The sequence below is a fragment of the Prionailurus viverrinus genome, chromosome B1 (assembly GCF_022837055.1).
Source record: "Prionailurus viverrinus isolate Anna chromosome B1, UM_Priviv_1.0, whole genome shotgun sequence".
NCBI lineage: Eukaryota > Metazoa > Chordata > Mammalia > Carnivora > Felidae > Prionailurus > Prionailurus viverrinus.
The window spans coordinates 8248404-8270103 of NC_062564.1; the positions used below are offsets into that span (position 1 = coordinate 8248404).

Genomic DNA, 21700 nt, shown 5'->3' on the forward strand with positions numbered 1-21700 from the left:
CTCTATACAAATGAGGGCTGGGAGGCCCTCCCTGCTGGGGAATCTTGAGAATCTTAAAATATTTGACTTTGTTATCATGAAGATTTTAAGGAATCTACCATTTTAAACCTATGTGAATTTCAAAATTATAGTTAATAAAATAGGTCTGTTGCTCTTGGCTTTTCAAAACTCTTATTTTGTTGAGAAGTAAGGGGCATATGATAAAATGCTTGTATTTTAAGTTCATTTTTTTACACATGTAGGTACCCATGTAACTATTACCATAATCAAAATATGGAACATGTTTGTCACGCCAAAGTTTCCTTTTGCTCCTTCCAGCCAATCCCCACCACCTATATCTTGAGGCAACTCCCAAAATGCTTTCTCTCAGTCTAGGTTCTATTTGTCTTCTCTAGGGTTCATGTAAATTGAATCATATAACATGTAGTTTTTAGTCCAGCTTGTCTTACTCAGCTTGATGTTCTGAGACCCATTCATGGTGGGCGTGTCAAGAGTTCATTTGTATTATATTGCTCAGTAATGTTCCACTGTATGGATATACCACGGTTTGCTTATGCATTCACCTTTGATGGGTATTTGGGTTGTTTCTAGTTACTGGCTAATGAAGCTTCTGTGGACATTCATGTGCAAGTTATTGTGTGCAAATATGTTTTTAGATGACTTACGGATGTTATCAGAAGTGTATTATTTAAGTTGATAAGAGTCTGCCAAAATATTTTGCCAAGCGGTTATGCCGTTTAACATTCCCATTAGTGACATATGAACATAGCGCCATATCGTCTCCACTGTTAGCTTTTGTCATTTCTTTTTAATTTTGGCCATTGTGGTGGCAATTCCTGCTATTTTTAACAAATGGTTTTGTCACATAGCTTTATCTCATCATATATAAGTTGCCATGACAGTTTTTAATTAAACTGAAGGCCACACTTCACAATAAGTGGAGACCGACATTAAAAAAAAGAGAGAAACAGAAAAGAAAGAAGTATCTGTGTATACCATGGGTAGTAGCAAGGCATGTATTCACAATGGGGGCAGTATCATTGGCAAGGGAGTAAAAACTAGTTATTGGAGAGGAGGAATCTTAAATGTTGCAGTGGTTTTTGTCTCTCCAAAACCCAGGAAAAGCTTTTGAACCAGTAAATTCTATTGGGTTTTATGGGTTGTCACATGAGCAGGACTGGCACCGAAGATATCCAGAGTCTTTGCGAGATAAGGGCTATGAGATTATAGTGAACGGAGGGCTGTCACTGAAGGACTTTCTCTGAATTGAGTGCTCAATCTCAAGGTCACAGAGCAGCAGCTGTCTGTGTGGGCATGTTGGCTGCCTTGGGACTGCTGCCAATGGTTGATCCCTGGTGTTTTGTGTGTGACGTGAGCTTAGGGAATTAAGTAAAAGTAGTTTTTATTTTATTATTTAATTCTCCAGAAGTTATTCAAGCCATTAGTGTGTCAAATGCTGAGAAGAAAAAGGTGGTGACACTAAGTAAGCAGGTTATAACTTCCAGCAGTTATAGAAGTTACAAGTTGTTTTCTCACGTGATGTGGAAGTTAAGTTCTCTAAAAAATGTTACATAAATTATTTAAAAAATTATCCTTCTTTTCCTGGAACGATAATTATTTGGAATGTTTTCTTTAAAAATACGTTCATATCATTATATATTTATATCAATTGGTACTTTCCGTATGTAATATGATATATTACCACTATATTAGTAAATAACTTACCTTAAAGGTTTGTCAGCAAATACTGTGTAATAAAATTATGTTTGATGTTCATGGCTTTTATGTTTTTAATTTAACTTTTAACTATAAATTTTTTTTTGTCATTTTTACTCCTACATTGCACTAAAAAGCTTTCTATTGCGAGGCCCTATAGCTCAGGGGTTAGAGCACTTGTCTTGTAAAAAGCTTTCTACTTCCTTTTTTTATGTATAAAGCCCAAATATACATATAATACCTAAAGCTATAAGAATAGGTCTATGGTATTAAAACTTTATGAGGGAGGTGATTACAAAAAAAGGTCTGCAAAAGGATCCTTAGGGGGTGATAATGAACAAAGAGTTGGCTGCTACTGTAATAAATGAGAGTGTTTTAAAATAATGTTCTGTTTTACTCTTACAGTTATATATAACTACATGTAAGGTTATACAGTTAATTTAAATATATACACTATATATGCTATATGCCTATTACATAGACATAGATATTGCACCCATACAGATTCATGTGTGTACTGACGTGGAATGTGAAATGCATTTTTTTTATTGTAGACCGTGGTAAAAACAAAACAAAACAACAACACTAGAAAACATGAGGAGATGGATGAATCAGACATGGATCTTAACGGTAATGGTAAGTCTGCCTTTTACTGACTATCGCTTAGATGCCAGGCACTGTGCTAAGCACCATAGTCAGTGTTTCATTCATTCCTCTTTACTTTGTGCTTTCACATATAAGCAAACTGAAGTTCAGACACATGAAATAACCCAACGTTAGAAAGCGAGTTGGTGGCCAACCTGAATTCGGGCTCAGACCTGGCTCACTGTGAGGCACAGGCTTGATTTGTTCTTTCTGTCTCTTCTTGCCTTCAACAGCATTTAAGTTATATGAATAAGTTGTATGAATAAGTAATCGTGAAAATCTGAGCGAAACATGCAAATGTTACAAAATTGCAGATACAGAAGTGATTTGATATTAACAAACACTGGCTGATCAGTGGAGTGTATTGTTTCGCTCCTAACTCTGGAGTGTGATGACCTGCTTCATCTGTACAATGAAGCTACACCACTATCAACTTCAGAGATGCTTTCTGGGAGGGTTCAGGGAGACAGTGCATGTGAAGGGCTGAAAGTACAGTAATGACTCAGTAATTTTCAAGCATTATTCGCTGGAGACTGTGGAGGGTACAAACCTACCTGAAATGCTTACCATCCAGTTGCACACTTGCCGTATTTATGGAGCCCTACAAACCCATGCGAGGACAAGGCAAATACAGTAATTGCTATGGGCATTCAGGAAGCAAGGGAGGCTTGCATTTGGGCAAGACAGATGTAGGACCGAGACCTTTCCCGAACTCTGAGAAGTGGACAGGGCTTTGGGAAGGCAGGAAAAAAAGGGAATTTATTGTAAGCCAGGGCCAGAATAGAAAGGACAAACACAGCAGGAAATGAGTTTGGTGTTCAGGGAATAAGACTTGGTGAAACCCAGCCCTGGTGAGAAATGAGAAGCGAAACAAGAAAGGAAGGCTGATTACAGGACAAGGAGGTGAGAAATCTGTGCTCAGTTCTTTGAGCAGCTGAAAGCCACCGACAGTTTCTGGTCACATGAAGGAAGTGAGGCCTTTTAAAGCTTACTTGTGACATTACACAGGAGCTGGAGAAAGTTCTGGCATGAGAAAACGGGTATCGACACCGCTGCATTAGATGAGGTCTGCATGCAGGATGATGTGAGCGAGGATGGCAGTGATAGAAAGGAACTACATGTATATAGGTTGGAGCAAATATCTCCCGTCTCCCCTATCCCCCCAAATAAAATCAGGACAAAAAAGCAAATGACAACCGTGTGATTTCAAGGCCTCAAAGAATATGAGAGAAAAGTGCTATGAATAACGTAGAAATAAACAGAATTAATCTTTGAGTTTTGTACCTATTATATCTGATACAAACAGCAATAGAGGAGATGTAGATATATTTTAAGTCAGTCTTAAACCATAATGTTGGGGACAGCCAGCACGGGGATAATGGCTGAGGTGCTGAGAATGGACGAGTGGCCACAGAGGCTAGGGGTGCGACTTTCTGAGCTGTGTGGGTGAACTCGCACACACGATAACTTTGGGGGGTACTCGTCCTCCTGTATGGTGGCATCAGCTTATTTACAGAGGCCTGTAAGACCTTTTTGTTCTCACGTGGAGGACAGACTTCACTCAAATGATGCTATCCTTAGTTTAAGTGTTCCTGGAAAGATCAGGCCTCCTATCTGCCGTGCTAAGTAAAGCAGGAATGGGGAAAAAATGCTCTCAGCATCTCACATTTATTGTCACGTCCCCTAACATGCAAGGCTACACTTTTTTTGGTAATATATATGTTTGCCCATCAATTTATTGAACAGTTTGTCATAGATGTCGAAGTTCAGTAAATTTTATTCACATGCATTGGATATCCTAAAGATCAAAGAGCCGAATCCTCATTTTGGGGTAGCGAGCTGAAAAGTCCCTAGATTTTTTATGATGATGCATAATGATTCAGTCTACACTATTCATAGAGTCCACACCTGATGCCTCTCCAGCCCCTTCTATGTGATCTAATGCAGCAAATGCCGCCATTTACGAGCCTAAAAAATTTGACGAGAAAGGAATTTGAGTAACAAATGGTACTTTGAATGTTAATTTGGGATAACAGTAAGAGAAAATTCTTTCAGGTAATTCATCAGTATTTCAATATTCAATCCTGGCTGAAATAAACAATATGAACAGATATTGAAAAACAACTGAGATTGAAAAACGACAAGTGAATGCTAATAGATGTAAAATAATCTTTTCCTATTTACTTTTTGTTTGGGACCAAAAATCTTACCGAGGCTTAAATGTTTTTAGCTGTAAAAACGTCACTTATGAGTTCGCACACTTGATTTCACGGATGTTAGATCAATTAGGCTAAATTACTTATAAGAGGAATATTGGGGGGATGTGTGTCACTCCATAGAAATACTTGCTTTATACTGTTAACTAGATGGTCTATACGAAGGGCTTCCTGGTTTGAGTTTGACTTTGTTTTCGTGGTGCACTCTCCAATTTGTCTTTTGCATTTGATGCAAAGTATATTATAGCAAGTTTCACAAAAGTTCTTTTGATAAACTGTGCTTACTTGAAAATAATTTTATATAGTAGAGGATGCAGAAAAATAGATTTAATTCATACTCACTGTGGTGGTGTTGCTGGCAGGGAACGTCTAATAATTGAATGAACTTGTCTGTAAACGTCCAGTTTAGACATGCATCGGCAGGAAGTGTGATTGGCAAAACTGATTGTTACTGGTTTGGGGCCTTGAGAGAGAGGCACTGTAATTTCAAACAACTACAAAGAAGGGACAAAAAGAAGAAAAAATTATATAGATGCTAGAAAGCATTTTTATGGTAAATGTCGGAGTCCAAAAAAAGTGCGATTAATTCTTTATGATAGGTAGTGCTTCGTGATATATGCAGGACGCAAAAGTTGTTTCATGATTATGACATAAAAACCGTTTTGCTTCAAATCAGTAAGTATCCTTTATCAGAATAATAAATAGTCCATATGCTTCTCTCGTGTCACTACTGTAAAGCATATTAGAATTTTGATAACCGGCTAATGATTATGGAGCAGAGATGCAAGGGACCAGGGTGTTCGGGGGAAAAAGCATTTTTTCGGAGTCCTCGATTATTCCAGGGGTTATTAAAAAGTGGCACAGATATAAATATCTTTGTTTCTATGAGAGTAAACAGCTGTTGGCCACACAACCTAGAGATCTTCGGTTAAGTCTTATTCTATGTAAACTGAATACAGAGACATAAAATACATAGATGTGAAATCGATTTTCATTCCAAACTAAATTTCCACCTCAAAGTAGTTTTACATTTGTCCGAGATAATCTTATGAATTTATTAGGTTTAAAAGAAAATAAACACATTCATCACTTAGTAGATAAAGCTTTGTTTCTGCTCTTTTGTCACAGGCATTATGAAAATAGTAAGCTTAAAATAAGGTAGGACATGATACGTGGTTGTGGGTTAGAGTCTGAAAATTTAAAGTCTCATTCCGAATGCCTTGTTTATGGGAACTTCAATTCATCTCTTCCTTCGCCAAAGTCAGTGTTTTAAGTTGAATTTACAAATAAATTAATGGTTAAGTAAAACGGAGTGGATTTAAATTCTTAAGTTTCTTAAATTCTAATTGATCAGGGGCTCCCGGGTGGCTCAGTTGGTTAAGCATCTGACTTCGGCTCAGGTCATGATCTCACTGTTCCCGAGTTCGAGCCCCACGTTGAGCTCTGTGCTGACAGCTCTGAGCCTGGAGCCTGCTTCAGAATCTGTGTCTCCGTCTCTGTCTCTTCCTCTCCCCTGCTCGTGCTCTGTCTCTCTCTCTCAAAACTAAATAAACATTTAAAATTTTTTTTAAAAATCTAACTTCTCAATAATCATGGTAAAAGTGAAGTCCTGGCCATTATGTGCTTGATAAGATCCGTCTGTAGTAATAGGACGATAGCTGAATGGCTTTGGTGTTACTGTCTTTCTGGCAATCTGAGCAAGGCTAAAAACGATGACAAACCCCAGAGCCTTGTGATCTGGCCCCTCACTGTCCTTCCAAGCCAACACTTGAAGATCATTGGAAATCTTCAAGGAATTGAATTAGTTGCCCATTTAGTCCTACAGGGAGATTTATGGACATGCAATTTGAAGGATGAAACACAGAGATACCTAAATTATAAAATGCACATTTTCTACATTTGAAATACATTTATTGTATAGTCGTTGAAAAATTCAGCTACTTTGTTAGCACAGGTGCCTTAGGAGGAAGGGGCACAAGGCCACACCCCAACAGGGCAGTTTTATTACCAACCCCACTTGTAAGTTGTGTAAACTTGGAAAAGTCATTTAACTTATCTAAGCTGTATATTTCTTTAAAAATCAGTCAAGTTGAGGAAACATCTGACCCACTGTCCATGGGATGGTTATAAAAATGACATACGTTAACGTCAATGAGTGTGATATGCGTACTGATTGCTATATTTTTTATATTTTGCACATATTCTCAAGATTCTAGATCTCCTCCAGAATACTGCCCATGATACACAGATAAATCTCAACATATGACCTCACCGTGTCCCAGTATTATGGCTTTGACCAGTCACTTCTCTAAAAGGACATTCGTTTATGCAGATTGGAAGACACCTTTTACTAGGTGAAAGGTCACCCTGGTAGAAATCCTTTGCACTAGGTAAAACTATTTTAAGAGACAGACTTCTGCAGTGTCTATATGTACTGCAGTTTTTCTGCTTCTTATCGCATCTCTGGACCCTAGCATAGAACCAGTGGAGCAGAAGAAATGTATGTTTCATAAAGTACTTATTCAATTTTTATATGTATAAAATTTAAAAACTATGTAAACCTTGTGTAATGGTAGAAATGGTAGGATGCACAGGCTGGCTGACAAAATCCTAAGAACTTGGGTCTACCAGGCAGTTGGATTTGTGTCTAGAGCCTAGGACAGACACTTCAAAGCCATCGATATGAAAGCCCTTCTTGACATCTTGGACCCCGATGAGATTACTTGGTGAGATCACTCTGAATGAAGGGGAAAATGTCTGACAGAAGCCTGGGGAACAGGTGCATCATGAAGGGGTGGAAAAGGCAAATAGTAACTATGGGAAGAAGAAGGAATGAAGACGCAGAGCCAGGAGGGCTTACCGGTAGACCAAGAGAAGCCAAAGGAAGACAGGAGAGCTTCAGAAAGACGTGTGTGGTCACAGGGCCCGATGTCTTGGGGGAATGAAGCCTTAGGACAGGTCGAGGGATGGGGTAGCAGAGCAGCTCTGGGCCCTGTGGGGGGCTGGGCTGTGGGACGGGAGCAGGGGGTGAAGACAGACCTCTTGCGATCAGAGGGAAAGCGCTCAGTGGGCTCAGGCCAGGGGAGCGGTGTTTGCTTACAGAACACATGGAATCACTTGGGGATCTGGCAGTGTCTCCAGTGACAGGCGGCAGCCCGGGGGCCTGAGAGGGACGGGGGAGGTGCGGTTTGAGACCCCGCTGCTGTGCAAGCTTGCCTGATGTTCCCCGCCCTCAGGGACTGCTACCTCCCAGAGGCCACCCTGGCAAGGTTTCCCAAGGGCAAAGAGAGATCTGTCCCCTCCAGCCACTGCTGGGGGGATGACGTCCACAGTCAGGACCCGCCCTGGAGTCCCAAGTGTACACTTAGGAACTGGGGCTTTGAAGAATGTTCTAGTGGGAGGGGAATACTCTTCTGCATTAAGAAAGCATCTTCCTGGAAAAAAAAAAGCCTGGCTGTACACTTCCAAGGGGTGGAAGAGATTGGGGTCTGTGAACTCACTGACTAAAGGCACAAAGGGACAGGTAAACAGGCAGTAAAAGAAAATCGCTGTTAGAGAACTCTTTTTTCCTGCTAAGTACTACAACTACATTCATAAGTATTAAAAGTACAGTAGAACGTGAGAGAAAAATTTACTTGTGAAATAAATAAAACCCCCAAATTTTAATTACTTATGTTTCATTTCTCTTATTTGGGTCTAGGCAGGCAACTGGGCAGCGGAATTCAGTTAATTTGGGTGAAAGGAATAAACAGGCTGAAAAAATAAAGTAAAAAAAAAAAAAAAGTCCCTTCTCTTGAAACACATCTTCTGACTCCAAATTTTTACCTGAGTTTTTCAGATAGCCTTTTTTAAATTCTCCACTTGAGTGTGTCAGTGTGGACAAAATTTAAGGATCCAGAGAAAGATGCCTTGACCAATATTAAAAGTAGAAGGTTCTTGATAAATAAGTTTTATTCATCTATCAACTTCCCAAATATAGGAGAGCGTGCCGTATGTGTGTACATTCAGGCACAATGGTACCTATTGTGGCTCTTGTCATGTATTGAAGAGGCCTCTTTCATTTTCCAGTTTCTTCCTGCACTGGTCTTAAGTGTGTGGATTGACTGACTTTTCTCATTTAAAATGATTATAAGGTTTCCACCACCTGTTTAAGAAGTATGATAAATTCCGTTTCCTTCCTTCCAGATCCGTTTGTAAATTTTATATAGCTATATTTAATCCCCACATTATGATGAGTGTCCACAGGCCCTTTTCCCTAATCAGATAGTATGTGCTTTAGAAACTGTAAACTTGTTTGAACAACAACAAAAAATGAGTAATTTGAATCACTTTATAAGCTCACAGCCCCCCCAATCATTAAATGTAATTTCCAAATAACCAGCAACCTCTCTCCTTTACTAGCGTTAGAAGAGTAACCAAGAACCAAGTCTTAGAAACACAGACATTTGAGTCCTGCATCCGCAATTTACTATTTCCGTGACTTGGAAGAATTATCCCATTTCCCTTTGCCTCCATTTTGTTATCCATAAAATAGGGATAATACTGGTGGTGATGTCATAGCGGTGTTCTCTGAACAGTGGTTCTCCTTCAAAATTGATCTGAATCTTTGGTAGATGAATCCCAACGATTTGACATTTTACCTTGTTTAGTTTTCAGTAACTCCTTATTGAGAACCAACAAGATGCCGAGTACCAAGTGCCATGACAACTTCTCATCAATCAGTGGCTCTTGCCCCATGCAACTCTCTCTCCCCTGCCCCCTCTCTCTCTCTCATACAGACACACACATATACACATATAATACCATGTTAGAATTTTTAAACTATCAAATCGTTTATCACAAATGCCGTTTGTGAGCAAGAACCTGCAGTTTAACTCTCTTGAAATCTGTGCTTGCCATTATATAAAGATCTGAACCAACACAGTCAGTATAATTTTCTCTCAAAAGAGTCAAAGTCTCTCCGGCACATCACTGTTGCAACAACAGATAAATTCTTTATATTTCAATAAAACAACTATTCTCATACCGTTGTCAGACTGTTTTGTGCCTTAATGTGTGCACAACAGTATTCTCTACTTTATATTTAAGCTCACAGAGTGCAAAATTTATGTATTATGTTCAGCATTAGCTAACAATTCCATGTATATATGTATACTCAGTCAATCCTAATTGAGGATGATGACATTTATACTTGGATATTTTGAACGTGGTGATTTTCCTAAAATAGTTTTATGCTATAAAGTGAATTGTTCTTGAACAGTACATGATAATAGCTTGTAGCTAAGTTAGGATTTAAGGCGTAATATAATTCATAATGGACCCATACTATCTGCATATGTCTGTTTGAGGAGTTGCTGGTTTTAGAGATCAAAAGGGTTTATATAAAGATGGCATTTAAATAAGCCTGGACATTGGGAAAAAAAAATCTGTGTATTCTGTAAAGCTGCAATAAAAAAGAGGAAACGCCAAGCATTTCCAACTGAATGGTTCCCAGTTGTTATCTACTGGAATTCTTTAATAAGAGTATTTAATAGTCAATTCTCACCAACAAGAATGGACTTCAAATAAAGCCACATTTTGAAACAATAGGCTGTTTATACCAGCCTAGCAACAGTTGTAAAGCAACAATTCCTATTTCTACTTATCTTGCAGGCTATTCAAGAAAAAGGTGTCCAACTTCCTTACTGACGAGATCCTGGATTACAGTTTAGTATTACATTTTAAGGGAATGTCTGTGTGGGTACAAATATGAAACAAAAAAATGCTGCCCTTTACGACATCTTTATACCCCCCAAATATAACCAGTTTCTTTTCATAACATGTCTCGTTGCCATATTTAATTTAAATATTCCAATCTTGAGTCCATTAATTAAGTATAGAGGCAATCTGGAACTTCTGGAGAGTATAGTTAATGACCGTAAGATGATATAGGGAAACCACACAGCACTTAAGTAAATCCTAAAAATGGGAAAAGTTAAAAATTGAGGGTTCACTGTCAGCTTATCAAGTGAGCAGACCAACCACAGGACCACTGTCAAGGGGATATAGAACTTAAATTGGGTCTGGGAAGAACAGATTGCCATTTGGGATGGAATTAATTTTATATAATGTTATACATAAAATGCATAAACAATGCTATAGTTAAAAACCCCAATTCAGGAGTTTTAGAAACACTGAATCAGTTTTGTACACAGGATCACAGTGCCTGGAGTTGGAAAAAAGGTATTTTTAACAGATGCGTTATTTTTTTCCTTCAGGCAGATGTTCTTCTTTCACTTCTGATAACTGGTATGGTAGAGAGCTTTTCCCCACATCTGGACAAAACCTGATTTCCAACAACTGCGCTTGCCAAATATTAATTAGCTAAAGATTCCAAACAAATCACATTCCACTTGTTGAATACATACGAGTGGAATCTTCCGAACTGCTGCAGTACAAAATAATACCTCGCAGTTTGATTCCATAGTTGCACATTTTTACTCGGGTTTAAATAAATTTTGCTGTAAAAGAACATTTTATGAAGCATGCAGTTGAACTCAGATACAATCTGGAATGTTTTTGCTAATACATATGCTTATATTATTTCTTTATGGAATAATTAAAAATGTAATAGTTTTTTTTTGGATGGCAACACAGAATCTTAAATATTGCTGTCTGTGTCCATCAGCATGGACCAGAGGAGGCCCAGCTTCCAGAGTGAGCGGGCTCCTTCTGCTGGTTTCCTCGCACATTCTAGAAACCTGCCCTTCGTTGAGCCCTATTAAAAAGAATTCTAAGGAAGTTTCTATAAAAAAAAGTTGGGTTTTATATCACCTAAGGTACATTGTCTTTAAAATTTATATGATTCTAGTTGGTGATTTTTGTTGTTAAAAGTTGTGTCTGGAACTCCTTTGACAAAACAACAACTTTTTTTTTTTTTCATCCCCGTCAGAAAAAACAGCCATTAGAAACTTCCTTTTATGTTTGAAAGAGATCATCACATGCTCCCATTTATAGTACACTGAAAATATAATAAAAAATACACTTAGGAAAGGTATTAGGTATAAGCCTCTATAAGCTGCAATATTAGTGAAAATGTTAAACCATGCATGAAAACATTGCCTTCAGGAGTTTCACGCCTTGTCCTCCTTGATATGCATTTCCATAAACCCTTGCATTTATTTCTTCTTTACAACACTTAGGCTGCTTTTATTTGCTTGATAAATGCTGATTTTCCCTGCTAAATTGTAAGCTCCGTTAGTGCAGGGTCCATACATGACTATATACCCATTATACAACAGGGTAGGAAGCACCCATAGTGGGTACTTCACCACACTTAACTGAATTTAAATGAAAATAATTGTTTTTACTATCAAAAACTATCTGAGTGGATTCTTTGGGTGGGAGAAGGGATGATATTATAAAATTAGGAAGAGAAACGGGTGGTACTATATGACTGAATGTTGGCTTTCCCTTGGCACTGGCTTTTATATGAATTCTCTCCATAGTAACAAGTACACCATGGCTTCAGACAACATTTATCAATATGATGTTTCCTCTTATATCTATAGCTAGGGATCCCATCACTGTTATAGAGTTCTAGAGTTACCTGCCCAATCTTCTTCCTTTCTCCACATAAATATCACTCAGAGTTTTCAAAATTGGCATATTCCCAGATCTACCCTTGGCCTCAAATCTGTTCTTTTTCCTGTATTCATTCAATTGAGTGCTTAGCGTTTCCTACATGCCAATGACTGTGCTGTGCTCCAGCGTAATAACCAAACACAATCTTTGCTTTCATGGAGTTTAGGGCTCAGGGACTAAAACAGTCTGACAGAATAGATAATGATGTTATATGGGCAATAAAGGATGCTATGGAGCAGACAACACAATGCCTTGGAAGTGACATTCTTATCCAGGCCTAAAGATGGGTAGAAATTAGCTAGATGAGTATGGGAGGTCAAGGTGGTATATAAGGAGATGTTCAAACACAAAGGACAGTATTGTAGTGACTTCGAGGCTAAGAGATACTGACATAATTGAAGGAGTGAAAGCATTTGGGTTCTTGTGGAAAGCAATATTTGGGGGAAAAAGCAGTGACCACTGAGGCTACGGATTTAGGTGGCAGCCAGATCACAGAGGGCCTAGCGAACCGTGTGGATGGATTTTACCTAAAGAAGACACCTAAAGGAGAGTGCTGCTCAAAATGCTTAATGACTTAGAACATTTGCATTGACCAATAAGAACGATGATAGCATGGGCAATAACTGATTTAGCATTTAGCAAAGAGAAAACTTACTGCTATAATGTAGCCAATGGACTAGAGGGAAGTACGAGTGGAGACATGGGACCAGTTACTAGGCTGTCTGGCCCAGGTGATTGATGAATGTGGCCTAGATCAGAGTGGGATCAGCAGGATGAAGACACCAGATGGATTCTAGCCATGTCTGGAAGACAGATTTAACAGGAATTGATTGGGCTTGTAGTGAAAGGAAGAATAACTTGGATTAACCCACAAGATGAGGGGTGTTATTTACTAAGAGAATACTGGAAGAGGAAAGGGCTGATTGCTTGTCTATTTGCATAGGTGGGGTGGCTGTGCGGGAACAGGTCGTAAACTCCAGTGGGGCACACACTTTCCATGATCGTCAAAGAGGAAGCAGAGTCACAGGGTTGAGTATGGGAACCGCGAGAGAAGACTGGGCTGGAGATAAGGATTTTGGAGTAATCCCCATGAAGAGCAAAATAGTGTGGATGAGGAAACCCAAGGAAAGAGTGTGGAGTCAGAAAAGAACGCGTCCTGGGGCAGAACTCTGAGGGCTAAGTACCTTGTTTTCAACGCATTTCAAATTTTTAATTCAAACTCTGCAACTCTTCAGCAAATGGAAGTGAGGAGATGAGATCTAGCCTGCTGTTACAGTGATGCATACAAGGTTTAAAAACACTACTGCTCTGTAGATCAGAACTTATAAGAATTATGATTACTGCACATATCAAGCCTATCAAAAAGGATCTAAAAAAACTTGAGAAAACAACACAAAACCAACAGCAGGGAACCGGATCTCAAAAATGTTATAGGTAAATTCTTGATTTTTCATAGGAGCAGATGACTGGAGGAGGCAGGTGAAATGATTTGAACATCATAAATCTGTTATACTAGTAAACCTAAATTCTGTGAAGGCTAGAGGTGCAAGAGGATGAAACACACTGAGAACTGATTCCATATGATCAAAAGTAGATGTAGTTTTCCTGTAGAAAAATATACTGGACCAAATTCTAGTTCACCTACACATACCTTAAACTTAGCACTAAATGTTCTTCTTAGCCTGGAAGCCTTATAACGTTCTGAAGCCTGCACCCACATGAGGCTTCCAACTTGACAGAGAAGTGTGTGTGCTGTTGTGCATACATACTCATCCTTGAATAAATGCTTTTACTCTGGCACCAGTGAGGTCAACATGGGACCTAATCATGCCACTGCAGGAAACAAATATGCACTGGTCACAGAAAAACCACCAATGATCAACTGAAGACTACATTTATTGATTTTGTTTACTAACAGTGATGCTATGTTTCCCAAGTTTAGATTTTACTCAAGGCACTCCTGAGATCTATTTGGCACATATTGTGTAAAGTAAGCATGTATTTAGTAAGACAGTGGTAAGAGGAATACAATGGTGATTTTTAAGTTTGTTTATTTATTTTGAGAGAGTGAGAGAGGGAGGGAGGGAGGGAGAGGGAGGGGAAGAGAGAGAGAGCGGGAGAGAGAGAGAATCCTAAGTAAGGCTCCACACTGTTAGTGCAGAGCTGATGTGGGGCTCGAACTCAGGAACCAGGAGATCATGACCTGAGCCAAAGTTGCATACTTAACCGACTGAGCCACCAAGGCACCCCTAGAATGGTGACTTTTGCTCTTGCCATCTATGAATGGGAAAAGAAAGTGGGAGAATTTTCTATGTGTTAAAAAACAGACATTTAACAATACTGTTCTAAAATTGACAGCATATACTTTTGTTAGGCAATAGGATCCATTTATTTAAAAATTACACAAGTGAGTTGGGGCACCTGTGTACCTCAGTTGAGCCTCTGTCTCTTGATTTCAGCTCAGGTCATGATCTCTCAGTTTGTGGGACTGAACCTTATGTTAGGCTCTGCACTAAAAGCATAGAGCCTCCTTGGGATTCTCTCTCTCTCTCTCTCTCTCTGTCTCTGTCTCTGTCTCTCTCTCTCTCTCCCCCTCTCTCCCTGCCCCTTCCCCACTCTCGAGAGCACATGCTCTCTCTCTCTCAAAAATAAATAAAATTACACAGGTGAGTTAATCAACTATTTTATTTGTTTTTAATGTTTATTTTTGAAGGAGGGAGAGACAAGAACGTGAGTTGGGGGGGGCAGAGAGAGAGGGAGACACAGACTCTGAAGCAGGCTTCAGTTTCTGAACTGTCAGCCCCATGCAGGGCTCGAACTCACAAACTGCCAGATCATGATCTGAGCTGAGGTTGGACACTTAACCAGCTGAGCCACCCAGGCGCCCCGACTATTTTATTATCATTAACCTTCAAGGCAGTAGTTTTAAAATCTGGTTCAACAGATAAGGAGTAGGGTAAGGAAGCCATGTCCTTGGAACTCTTGGCGTAAATACTGTGGGTATGTCCATATTTTCATTTTTTCTGGTGAGAGGGTCCAGTTTTTATGTGGTTCCAAAAGGGTAAGTTGTATGCTAATTCTGTGGTAGATACTCAGGTAACCGATGAACAACACAGACCTGTTTTGGGCTTTAAGGAGGAGACAGACATTAATCAAATAATAATGGCTATTGTTACAAATGGATTTATAAGCTGCAGTTAAGTGCAATGAAAGAAAAGTAGGGGAGACTATAAAGAATTTAAAAGAAACAGGATCCAATCAAGGAGGTCAGATAAATCTCCCCCAGGGACTTGTTGAGTCATGTGATGGAGACTGGAAGAACTGGTACCCCAGCAAGGAGGAGACCAGAAGGCCAGGGTATGAGCAAAGATCCTGGGCCAGAGGGGGCACAGTGGAAGGAACTCAAGGAAGCCTAGAGCATTTAGAAGCACAAAAAGTAAGGACAAGGGACACTTCTGTCAGACCATGTTGTAGAGCCAAGCAGACATTCAAGGCTGTGATAAAGAGTTTGGTTGTATTCTAAGAGCAGTGGGAAATCACCGAAGGGTCTTTATGCTGGAAACACCCTAAGACTTGTGTTTTAAAAAATATCGCATTTGGGGGCAGTTGAGAGAATCAAGGGGAGATGGAAGCAGGAGAACAGAGAGGCTGGTTTTTCGTTAGCTGGAAAAAGCATGAAAAGTATGTTGGACTAGAGTGATGGTGGTAGACATGGGGATTCAAGATACTTACGGGACAAAATTAACATCGGACTGGTGACAGGCTGGATGTGTGACAAGAGAAGGGAGAGGTCAAGGACGACCCCTGTGCTCCTGACTAGAGATGAAGACACGTGTCCAGGGGCAAAACCACAAGACCAGGGTGTTGTTTGGGCTGAGCGTGGTACTGGGGAACTAAGAGCTTGTCTGAGGAACTATTACACAAAACATCTGAGCATCTGTATCTAAAAAAGATATATTTTGAAATATGTAACTTAAATATGAAAATATTTAATAAATAATATACTATAAAGTCTGAGACTTTTTTTTTTACAGAAACTTCATTTAAGTTTATTTTCAGTGGGGGGGTGGGGAGTGCATGTGAGCAGGGGAAGGGCAGAGAGAGGCAGAGGGCAGAGAGAGAGAATCCCAAGCAGGCTCCGCACTGTCAGCCCAGAGCCCAACGCAGGGCTTGGTCCCACGAAATGTGAAACCATGACCTGAGGCGAGATCAAGAGTCAGACAGTTACCCGACTGAGCCACCCAGGTGCCCCAGAGAAAATTCATTTCAAACTATTTTTTTTTTCTGTGAGCTTAACAAGGCATCATAGAAGAATTTGTGGAAGGAATTAATAATGAAAAACAGCACTATTGTCAACTGGCAACTGATTTTCACCGAGAAAATAAATTAACTCTAAAAAGACAGGGATTTCAAGAAAAGAACCAACGAAACAACATCCCAATTCTAAAACAGTTATGACTCAACTTTTCACCTTTACAACACGAGCACTTTGATGATAAAGTTTCACCCAACAACCAAATCCAATAAGGCACTTTTGAGATGACAAATAATGAGCTCTTAGTAGGTAACATTTTATTTCATGAAATCTTCAAAATCTATTTTTTGAGGCTCTTCCATGCCATCCCAGTTTTAAACCAGACCTAGCCCTTTGGTCTTTGCAAAATGCAACTGGTTTATCTGGACTTATTGAAGGTCAACCAAATTGCTATTTGCCTTAAGTCAAACCCCACAATAATAATATAATCTAGGGTAGATACCATATTGCTTAATGGAAATATTTACAAATAATATTCTATTAAAGACATTCCAAAAAGGTAATTTCCCAAATCACCCTCGTGTATTTTCTCTAACTGTGACAACAGAGAAGGCCAAAAATCCTTTGATGGGCTTCAGCTAAAGTATGAAAGCCAGCAACATTTTTAATTTTAACATCTCTTTAAAAATGAGCGTTATGTTTTAGAGACTATCCCACTGGAATAAGTAGTTCGATATTTTTGAAAGAAGGTGTTTAGTGCCAACACCTATAAAAGGATTTCTAAAATCCTGTTATACTTCAGGGTTATGATGAGCTAAAGCCCTATTATCCAGTAAAACCTGTGAAATCAGTAGCATTTTATTCCGAATAGTATACAGTAAATGTAGCGGTTCTCAGCTACCAAATTTCTAATCACTGTTTGATGAAGGAGGGGAAAGAGTGAATAAGAGGTGCTGTGCTCAGACACTACGATGATATGTTATTCCATTCAAATATCAGAATTTTATCAAGCACTGGAATGTTATGCTATGGCCCACAAACATTCTACTAAGTTTCTAAATGCGTGACTGTATTTAGGAGTATGCTGCTTCATCAAGAATAAATGAAGTCCTTCTGGCTGTGCTTAATTATGATAACAGGGAGGACGCCAGGCCCCGATGCATCACCTTTTCATTTTCGTTTTTAGTCTTTAGAGTTTAGGCAGAGGTAAACTGAATAGAAAATACAGTTTGATAATTTTTGTTTCCTCCTGCAAGTCTTAGTATCTGAAACATATGGCTCCTTCAGCAGGTGTATGAGCAATAAAAAGAAATACGATTTTTTTTTTCAGAAAGGCAATTTAACTTTCATTTCCACTTAGTTCTATCAAAATAAGAGTAGATTTTATTAGTGCGATCCAAACTTCTGAGCAGCAAGGTCTATACGAGAAGAAGCGTCTCTACACGGGTTCCAAGTAGAGACATTATCTGACTAAAAGTGTGACCCTGTTATCATTCCACACTGTACAAATCACACCGAGCATCCCGTTTTTGAAGTTATTTTTCACTTTAAAAGTCAGAGTACAGTTCTTGGGGTGCCTGGGTGGCTCAGTCGGTTAAGAGCCCGACTCTTAGTTTCAGCTCAGGTCATGATCTCACGGTGTGTGAGTTCGAGCCCCGAGTCGGGCTCCGCGCTCGACAGAGCAGAGCCTGCCGGGGATTGTCTCTCTCTCCCTCTCTCTCTGCCCCTCCCCCACTCACTCTCTCTGTCTCCCTCTCAAAAATAAATAAATAAAACTGAAAAAAAAAAACAAGTCAAAGTACAATTCTGGATGTAGCCAGGCTGCCTATGTTATTCCACCTCCCAAAATGGATCAGAAAAGCCTTTTAGGCAAACACGGTTTTGTCGTTCGGGGAGTCTGCCTCAGCCCGGCCCAGGCCCCGGGCTTCTCCAGACATCTCTGTGCAGAGGCCAGTGGCTCACACCCCTTCAAACAACACCCCGTGGCCACCACCAGCGCCCAGACGTGCCCTCTGACGGCCAGCCGCCTCCTCCACGGCCGACCCGCAGTGCAGGTGAGCGCATCCGCTCCCAAGATCCCAGCACCTGACCTTAAGATACGTTTCTGGGCTATTTGTTCAAAGCCTCCCGTCTCGTGTGATGGGACCTCACAGGTAACTCAGAATCCATGAGACTGAGCGGCAGACCATTTCCTTTGCTTCCTGGACGAACACAATTCAGCTCAGGGTGCTGGCTCATCTCAGTATTAGGCCGTTGCACAGAACACCCACCCGCATTTCAGCATGTATTTTGAACGTGTAATTCGTGCTGTGTCTCTATCATGGGAAGACTTAAGCACCTGACAGTCGTTTTATTGCCAAAGGAAAGTAGCTGGGTCTCTCTCTCTCAGACACGCACTCGTAGTGCGTTTATTCTCGGATACCGCTACCACGAACAGGGTTCCTCAAGCATCAGTTACTTTCTCTGTGAGATTGTACCATCCAAACCGCGGGGCCCTGAGAAATGAACTTCATTCCCAGCGACAACGTCGGCGGCTCTGGAGGGCAGAGCCCCGGCACCCACCCACCTACCGTCTTGCTGAGGTAGCTGGTGCTGGTGTTCATGCACTGCTGGCCCTCACTGTTGCAGCAGCCTCCACATCTGTAGGCGGACACACACGGGGGTTTAAAGAAGGTGTTTGTTGCCGCTCCGAACTCCTTCCCCACATCTATACACACCTCACGCGGCAGGCACTGAGTCTTCCTCCACTCGCTGTCAATACCTGCCGGGTCACAGGGAAGGCCGTGAGTCACAACGAAGCCCGCGAGGGCCAGAGCCTCTGGCAGTCGCCAGCGGCTTTCCATTGCAGAGTTCCAGATTTAAGCGCGAGATGTAACGTTACAAAAATATAAAAGGAGTCGACGGGATCCTAAGCTGCCCCGTGACCTGGAATATGATACGATATTTCACGGGGGGCCTAAGGATATTTTCCTTGAAACACGGATCTCTCCAGCCGTGTAACAAGCTAAAATTAGGATTATGCTTTCTTGAAACGACACCGATTTTCTACAGCACTTGTGCTCAGTTTTCTTTGCTTAAGAAGATGAAAATTTAATCATTTGCAGGACCCGCGGAGAGGAAGTCACATTCTTCGGCTATAGCATGGACTATTTTTGTGGTCTCCGAGCAAATGTGAACGTGACTTAATTTTTCTTTTTAAACTGAAATATAAATGAGAAAATGGCTATGGGTTTGGACTGTGTTCAGAGATGGTTTTCAGGCAGGCTGCTTGGCAGCTTCGGATAATGTTATGGCCGTGGCTACTTGAAAGTCAGGGGTATTTTCCATCAAGTGGGGCCTGGATCCTGAACTAAGTGCTTTCGGGAAAGTCTAATTTTTCTGCTCCTTTGATACTCTCTTGGAATTCTGTTTACAGTGGGTTAGTGGGTTGGCCATAGCACTGCTGACCTTTTAACTACTGCATTATAGGTGACGTACTTCTTAACATGTTTTAGCTTATTTTTCCCCTATTTGCCCTCAAGTAAAATTTTTAGAAAAAAAAATGGAAGCTATTGGTTACTCAACCGTGAAGCCATGTTGTGTGTGTTTGTTTTGAAAATAAATTGCAATCTCAAACCTTGAGAGCGATTCATATCCAACAACTGAAGGGGCTTATTTTTTAAAAGTAGCCCACCAATTTATACCATGCCACTTTACCCGGCATCGTAATTTTTTGTGACTCTTTCTGGTAGATCTTTTAGTAGCTTTCCCAAAGTCCAGCTATCAAGAAACAAGGCAAGAAGAAGTCATTGGAAAGATGATTTGGGGTGATTTAGAAATTCGGCATTTCTGAATCCAAATCAAAAAATTTCTGTGCAATTATTTTGTAAGACATAGAATGCTTAAATGCTTACAGAGTGTGTAAAATATATCTTCACCTTTTGAAAATTTTGCATTGGGATATCACCTCAATTGAAAAAAAAACGTGTTGATATGCATCCACATTTCTATTCTTTATATTTCTAGAAATCCTCTTAACCACTCACGGTGAAGTCATAAAATGCTATATTTTGAAAACCTTTATTTCTGTTGTCTGCTTTCAGCCCTAAAGGGCTTTAGTGGTACAAACACTGAAATTAAAAAGAAAGAAAACAGACTAGCAGCTTTCACTGGGCTGACTGAAGCTTATCAAATATTTTTATTCCCATGCTTACTTTTCAAGATCTCCGCATTATAATGTGCTGCAGCAAATTTTACAGTGTCTTCTGTTCTTGCATTGATGTTGGGCTGTTCTTTATTATGTTGCCAGCCGCCTTTCCTTAACTGACACTTGTACATTTTCCAATATTCTGGGTAGAGTACGGTCATGAGTTCATCGACACTGGACACGGACCGCAGTCGCTCCTCCAGCTCTTTGCCGGCATATGCCTATCAAAGAAACACGCAAGATCGGTCATTTCTCAGATTAGGGGATTTGGAAATAATGCACACAAAAAACCTGTAGGTTTAATGTTACGTATGCCAGATCCTTATTAAAAATTGGGGTGCCTGGGGCGCCTGGGTGGCTCAGTTGGTTAAGTGTCCGACTTCAGCTCAGGTCATGATCTCACAGTTTGTGAGTTCGAGCCCCGCGTCGGGCTCTGTGCTGACAGCTCAGAGCCTGGAGCCCACTTCGAGTTCTGTCTCTCCCTCTGTCTCTGTTACTGACCTGCCCCTGCTCACACTCTCTCTCTCAAAGATAAATAAACATTAAAAAAAATTAAAAAAAATCAGGGCGCCTGGGTGGCTCAGTCACTTAAGTGTCTGACTCTTGGTTTCAGCTCAGGTCACGATCTCACGGTTCGTGGGATCCAGCCTCATGTTGGGCTCTGCGCTTACAGCACAGAGGCTGCTTTGGATTCTCTCTCTCCCCGCTTCCCCTCCCCCCTCCTCACTCTCTCAAAATAAATTTAAAAAATTTTTAAAATATATTATCAATTATCCCCGAGTTTTAACTTTTCTTGGTAAAATTATATTCATATTTTAATTTGAATCAATACCACAATTAAAAATGAAATTAAGTACCACAACCAAATTTGGAAAATATATATTTGGGTCTTAAGACAAAAATTTTGTGACACATAATTTTAAAAACAATTTCTAAAGTAGCCTGTTCGATATACAGTGTTACCTAATTGGCAAATTTTAAGTTAGAAAATTTATTCAAGCTCGTATTAGCCTTCAGCACATATAAACCGTAGTCTGCTGTAATCCTTTGCTTCACTTT

At 40.2% G+C, this 21700-nt stretch overlaps 1 protein-coding gene across 2 annotated transcripts in view; it reads right to left on the reverse strand.

Annotated features, from left to right (window-relative positions):
* The window catches only part of VEGFC (vascular endothelial growth factor C), a 109816-nt gene that overhangs the window by 15072 nt on the left and 73044 nt on the right, over positions 1-21700 (reverse strand). For both annotated transcript variants that reach the window (XM_047856595.1, XM_047856596.1), the window contains exons 2-4: positions 20649-20862; positions 19026-19216; positions 4920-5071 (exon numbers count right to left, since the gene is read on the reverse strand). In XM_047856595.1, coding sequence (XP_047712551.1) covers positions 4920-5071; positions 19026-19216; positions 20649-20862 — 557 coding nt within the window. The remainder of the gene's footprint in view (positions 1-4919; positions 5072-19025; positions 19217-20648; positions 20863-21700) is intronic.